At 28.3% G+C, this 7240-nt stretch overlaps 1 protein-coding gene across 1 annotated transcript; it reads left to right on the top strand.

The window, feature by feature from the left end:
* The first annotated feature begins 555 nt into the window (after nucleotides 1-555).
* Nucleotides 556-1812, top strand: LOC120091384 (uncharacterized). The gene is made up of 2 exons (XM_039049388.2): nucleotides 556-682; nucleotides 824-1812. The coding sequence occupies exon 2, from the start codon at nucleotides 841-843 to the stop codon at nucleotides 1639-1641; it is 801 nt and encodes a 266-aa protein (XP_038905316.1). The 5' UTR covers nucleotides 556-682; nucleotides 824-840; the 3' UTR covers nucleotides 1642-1812.
* Nucleotides 1813-7240: the final 5428 nt, after the last annotated feature.

The raw sequence follows: 7240 nt of genomic DNA, 5'->3' as shown, positions 1-7240 counted from the left end.
GATTGTTATGTGATTGTTCATTAGATATTAAATACTTTGTAATTTCTATTTGATGACATATGACTGCTATCTAACTGATATTTGTTACATCTATCATAATACTTGATCAGTAGGCAATATCAAAAACTACTATATGTCAAAGAATAAAAAGTAATCAGAATTCAATCAAGAGGGTAATACCAGAAACTACTAATTAATTGACAAAAGAATAAAAGGTAATCAATAGATAATCAGAAGGCAATTAGAAGGTAATCGACCGAAAATATAAAAAATAACTAAGTGTCTAAGAATAAAAAGGAATCAAATGTCAATCAAACGAAAATTTAAAAAACTACTAATCAGATAGCAATCACATATAAAATCAGATGGCAATCAAATTACAAGCGGAAGTCAGTGAATTATGATCGTATGGGTGGGATTTGCCATGCTTGCAAAAAAGCAAAAACAAGAGATATGCTCCAAATTTTCAATGTATTTTTTATTAAAGTTGCAATTGCTCCACATATTTTTGTATATATATAGTATGAAATTACCCAATAATATATATAAATAAATAAAAATGTGTATGTATGTGTTTACATATTTGCATATATATATATATATACCTCTATTTGATGATAATCACAAGCACCCATCAACATCCATCATGATGCCTTCTCACTGCATGAAGACATTGAATTTAGTATATTATATTTACCTCTAGAAAAGGGAACTGAAATCATATATCAAACAAACAACCCAGAAGAAAAGAAACTCTTCTTCTTTTTAAAATCTCTCTCTTTCTCTATTCTATTATCTCCTAACAGTGTATTGTTTTTTGCAGCCAATATAACAATAATCATGAAGACCTCATTTGAAGAGGAAATAAGGCAAAAATCATCAAGTGCAAGAAGAAAAGGAAACAACAGTAACAATAATCAAGATTATGATAAGAAAGAATCAGCAGCTTTGAGATGCCCTAGATGTGATTCCACCAACACCAAATTTTGCTATTACAACAACTACAGTCTTACACAGCCTCGCCACTTCTGCAAGACTTGCCGGAGATATTGGACTGAGGGTGGAGCCTTGAGAAATGTTCCAGTTGGTGGTGGCTGCCGGAAAACCAAAAAGCTCAAATCTTCTTCCTCTTCTTCTTCTTCTTCCTCCGCCAAATTCTTCACTGGAATCTCGTCGCTGCCGCCGCCATCCGTTGATTTTGGTGCCATTGGAGGAGGTTCTTCCTTGCATCTCGCATCTTCAATTGAATCTTTGAGCTCTCTAAATCAAGACCTTCATTGGAAATTACAACAACAACGCTTCGCTATGATTTTTGGAGATCATGAACAACAACAACAACAACAAAACAAGGATAATCATCAAAATCACAAATTTTTTCAACCCATTTTGTTTCACAATCTACATCATCAAAAATCAGCTGCTCCATTTACAACAACAACAACTACTACTACTACTACTAGTGATGACCAATGGTTGTTTCCAAATCAAGTGATTGCTACAAACAACATAGCTTCAAGATCAGGTGATGATGGGAGTGTGTGGAATAATGATAATAATAATCATCATAATAATAATCATAATCATGGTGGAGTAGTTCAAGCTTGGGAAGATTTGCCTCATTTCACTACTGCCTTCCCCTAAAAGTAGATCAAACCACGGGGGAATAATAAATTTGCATATTATATATGCAGTGTTCTTATATATTTTTAATCCAATTTACTTGTGTTTCTAATTTACTACTTTTTATTCTGTGTTTCATTCCAAAAAGTATGATTATAAGAAGAAATTAGTGTGAGATAGCATTTTCCATAACTTCATTTGTTTTTGCTTTTTATGCTGATTAAATCCCATGTTGTATTTAGGTTATTTCATTCAAATATATATATAACCCTTTTTTTATATATATACTCTCAAACCCAATTATGTGGACGGAAGATTCTTTTAAATCAACCCCTCATGTCTTTTCCTTATACATATCTATGTTTTTCTGCCTGGGTTTATAAAGTAATTTGGTCATTTGCATATACAAAATTTGAACTTTGATCCACATTATAATTAAATTTACTATAATTTATTAGCTTACACTTTTGAAGTGATTTAACACGGTATCAAAGCAAAAGATCATGTGTTCAAACTCCTACAATCGTTAGGTACTATAGCCCTCCAAATATGTCTAGAAAATTGTATGATATTGTCTAGTACTTTTGGCATAAAGTGTGCATGACTTTACTTTTTGGTTTCGTCCGAAGGTCTCAAACCTAATGGATGTAGTTGTTATCACCTATATGGGAGTTTGGTTGCATTCCTATTCATTCAATGTCATTTTTCCTTTTATATTAATAAGGATCTATATGATAGCATAACAATTTTATTTTTAATTATCTTTTTCTAGTTAAACTACCTTTCTTATAGTGTGTCGATGTTTTCTTTCTCCTAAATTCTATACTATAAGTTGTTTTCACCAACGTTTCTGAGTTCTAAGTGAAATTTTAAAGACAAGAAGACAATTTTTTTTTAAACCAAATTTTGTGAAAAGTAGATAATAAAACAAAAGAAAAATTAAAAATCAAATGATTAATGGACTTAAGCTTTTTTAAGTTGATGGGTGATTTAAGCATGTAGGAATATATACATATGGTTTATGTATTTCTTTGTTTGGTTGATTGGGATGTGATGAGAGTGAAAAAACCTTTGGACAGTTATTAAAAACTACAACTTAATAGCATATCTTTGATTTGTTTTATGTAGAGAGAATGAGTAGAAGAGTAGTACATTTATGTCTACAAACTCAGTGTGTCAGAGTCTTTAGATATCAATCTTTATCAGAGGAGACTTAATCTGAGCCTCACTGAAACATTATTATGTCAATATATACAAATATAAATGAAACATATCACACAGTGGCAGTATGATTTTTGCAGCCTATAAGCTCCTTCAGGGCCTTCAGTAAATAGCCTTTCTTTAGCCTGAAAACCTTTTTCTGAACCCTCTTTGATAATTACACACATACTGTACTTTCTGCCTTTGGGATTGCATTCAATCAAGAATGAACTGTCAATTTTAGAGAAAGGGCTTAAATGTTAAGGGTTGGCTTAATGTAAGGAGAAAATAAGAACGAAAAAAAAACTTGAGTGCATTTTAAGCCGCACTTATATTTATGCATTTCATTAGATTGTACAATTATAATTTGTTACTTTTTTTAAATGTTTTAATTCATTTTTTATGTGTGTGATGTCTTAAGATGCACTAAAGCTTTTAATACCTTCTTTTTTAGTTAAATTATAATAAATACCCTTAAATTTTGTCTTTTTTTTTCAAAAATACCCTTGAATTTTCATACATTTCAAAACGTCCATTGCAATAGAAATTCTTTAGAATTTTAAATAAAAATTGAGACTTCAAACTGTGACAGTGATCTAAATTTTCTTTTTAGGTCACTCTCATACCATTTCTTCTTTAGAACAAAATACTAAAGGAGAAATGGATCAGAGAGAGTATCGGAACATCTCAACTAAGTTAATACCTCATTAACACCTTCGTCATACTCCGAAACCAGTAGCGTTACATTTCATAAAGAGAGTTATATACAAAAAGCTAGAGGAAAACTCCAAATAAGAGTAAAATGAAAATGAAGCAGAGGTATAGGCTACAAAAATACCTTCCAGTTTAAGACAATAGAGGAAGCATCATAAAATTATAAAGTAGAGAAAACCTTGTTCTCCAAAGCATCGTAATCACTATCATATCATTCATATCTCGGTTTTCATCTAAAATTTTAAAGAATTTCTACTCTAAGAGTATTTTTCAAACATTTGTGAAATTTGAGGAATACGATTGATATTTTTAAAGTTATAGGGGTATTTTTTAAATAAATGGTTATAATTTAACCTTTTTTTTTTATAGGGTGTTGGAGATTGAGCCACCCTTTTAAGAGCTACTTGTTAACTTAGCATCTCTTCTTGTGTACTACTACTGCCTCTCTCTGGTTGTCTAAGAGAGAGCAAGATGCTTTGCCCTTTTTTATTTTTATTTTCTTTTTCCTTTTTTCCTTCCATTGAATCGTTGCTTTATCTGCCACTCATTTGCTTGTTTTTACCATTTGGTGAAAGCCTCAAAGGGGTTTTGGGCTACACTTTAATCTCCACAAGGTTATGTTTTTAAATAATAATATTTTAACCTATAATGTAAAAAAATAATAAATAATAAATAATACTATTACCATTTGTTTTCGGCGAAGACCATTAGTACTATGTTTAAAAGATACTCTATCTTTTAAAAAATTTCAATACTATCCTTAAACTTAAAAATATATATATATATATTTAAAAATATAATTACTATTAGTATATATGCAAAAATCTTTAGTGCCTCGTAAAAATTAAAAAAAATAAAAAACTCTAAACTTTCAAAAATTGAATTAGTGTCCTTAACCTATGTTAGTACAATCAATTTCTTTGAAGTTATTTTGAGTTTAAAAAAAACAAATTTAAAAACAACTCGTATAGATACCCTCATTTTTTTCGTATATAGATACTCTCATCCCCTATCAATTTTTTTAGACCAATTTACTCAACAGCTAAACATAACCTAAAACTTCAAGTGAAAAAATCCTACAAAGTCCCAAATCCAACATCTAGCCTCAAAACTCAACATAATGATGCATCGCCAAATACAAAAAATGCAAAACAAAAACAAAAACATAAAAATTGACAAAGGAATAACATCTTCGAACTTGGAAAACATTATATTCGTAATTGATTACAACAGATAGACTAATTTGAACTGCAAAAAGAATCATCAAAATCTCCATTGCTAAAAATTTGAATAATGCATATGTTTTCTTTCTTTTTCCTTCTACTGGTTGTCATCAAATTTATGAACTAAATTCTTAACGTGTCTCTCTTTTTGTGTATAAAACTCAAACAACATATTAAAATACGTTTCAACTATTAATGTACAACCTTGTTTTAAAACATTTAAATACTATAAGGTCTACCAAGTAGTTTCATTATTGTTTTTCTTCTTAATAGCCTATATACCTTAACTGAACATGGTAGTTTTTGAGATTAGGGAATGGAAGAAGGGAAACAAGAGGATATTGAAGAAGAGAGGGAAAAAAAACATTAAAGTGTTAGGTCATAAATTGAAGGGTGATTGGGTGTACATAGTCATAAACGATTTTTATCTATATACTAATGATAAGAGCATTTTTTAACTTTTTTTAAGCTAAGAACATAAATGCAACTTTTAAAAATTCAAAGGTATTTTTGAAATGGAGTACCATACGGTTTCTATCCACATACGAGCAGTAAGGTTATATTGAACATTTTATAAGAGTCTAGGATGGTATTATTGAAACTTCTAAAAGTTCATGAGTAGTTTTCATCCAAAATTAACCGTAAGAATATTTTTAACTTTTTCTCGAAAGTTTACCCTAATTATAATACCTTCTTACAATGAGATTTTATATATATATATATATATATATATATATATATATATATATGGTTGTGCATGGATTGCATAAGAAACGTATGAAAAGGGGCAAGTGAGTAAACGTGATAGAAGTGAGGGACAGCGTGGGATAACCAAACCTTTCTTTTGTTAGAATTTGCAAACTGTCATTTTAGAGGTCATGCAAGCACCTCATGACTTTTCATATATAATTTTACCTGAAACTTCAAAAAAAGAAACCCTAAATTAAATTTATACTTTTTAAGAATATTAAATAAATAAATAAAACGTTTATTCTTTTCATTTCTTTGTTGAATAATAGACATTGATTATACAAGGAAGAAAATTTGTCGTCACACTTTTCTTTCTCTCTCCCTCACTATTGATTTTTTAATCATTTCCAATACTAATTATTATTAGAGGTGTGTTTTTTTTTTATGCTTCAAAGATTTCAAATATAATGAATTTTAAATGAATTTTGTTAATTAAAGAAATAGAATGTTGTTTTCCCGGTTGGATTTGGTAGGATTTTATAAGTTTTTATAGATTTATTATAATTTAACTTTAAAAGAAAATTTTTTATTACAGAAATAGCAAAAAAATATTGATAGACTTCCATCGATATTTATCAATGATAGAAACTGATAAAAGTCTATCATTAATAGAGGTTGATAGAAGTTGTCAGTGACATAAACGGATAGAAGTCTAAAAATGATTCAATTTTGTTATTTTGTGTAATTTTCCTTATTTTTCTATTTTTGAAAATTCTCCAAATTTAAATTTCTATTAATAATTCATAATCAAAAACCTATATTTAATAAACTATAGAAAATACTACATTAATAAGATCCATTCGGTAACTTTTTTTTTTTTAGAATTAAGCCTATAAATAATACTTTCATCTCCGAATTTCTTTCTTTAATATCTAATTTTTACAAAAAAAAATTTTTTTTGAAATTTGGCTAAGAATTCAACCATTATATTTAAATAGATGCAAATATAAGAAATTTGGAGGAAATTAGCTTAAGTTTCAAAAACCAACAACGAATTGATTACGAAACATGACCTAAGTTTTTAGTTTTTTTTTTTTTTTCATTTTCAAACACAAAATTTTAGAAGTATTTATTTATAATATTTTTCTTTTCAAAAGCACAAAATTTAAAATAATTTTCGGAACTTTCGCTCCAAACGGAGAGTAATTGTTGTGGACAAAAAATATAAATAAATAAATAAACCACTTTTTAAAATTTTAAAAAATCACCTTGATTGGCACCCATATAAATTATACAGTGTTTTGCGTTAAATGAGTAACCAAAGACGGTGTCGTTATGTGGAAATGAATGGCCGTTACATCGATTTCTTCGCAACTGTTCTTTTTTTGGTCCGTTTTTATTCTCAGGTTTAAAAACAGAGAGAGCTTTGCTTTATAACGTGAAGAGTTGATTATTTGCCTCAATAAAAATTTTTAATTAATAAATAAAATTGCCAAGTAGGGTTACTCTTGTTTTAATTTTTTATTTTTTATTTTTTTATAATTATGTTTGTTCAACAATTATCGCGAATCTAATTTAGATCATTATAATACATATTATTTAATAAGACCTCGTTTGGTAATTATTTGGTTTTTTATTTTTATTTTTGAAAGTTAGGTTTATTTCATCCACGTTTCATTCAATAATTTATAACCTTTAAGTGCAATGGTTGAATTATTAGCCAAATTCTAAAAATAAAAATAACATTTTTAAAAGCTACTTTTTGTAGGGGAAATTATTTGAAATAGTAAAAC

This window comes from Benincasa hispida, chromosome 11 (assembly GCF_027475165.1).
Source record: "Benincasa hispida cultivar pf3 chromosome 11, pf3_genome.v1.1, whole genome shotgun sequence".
Taxonomy (NCBI): domain Eukaryota; kingdom Viridiplantae; phylum Streptophyta; class Magnoliopsida; order Cucurbitales; family Cucurbitaceae; genus Benincasa; species Benincasa hispida.
Note: the sequence above shows the minus strand (reverse complement) of the source record. Positions and strands in the feature narration are given on the sequence as shown.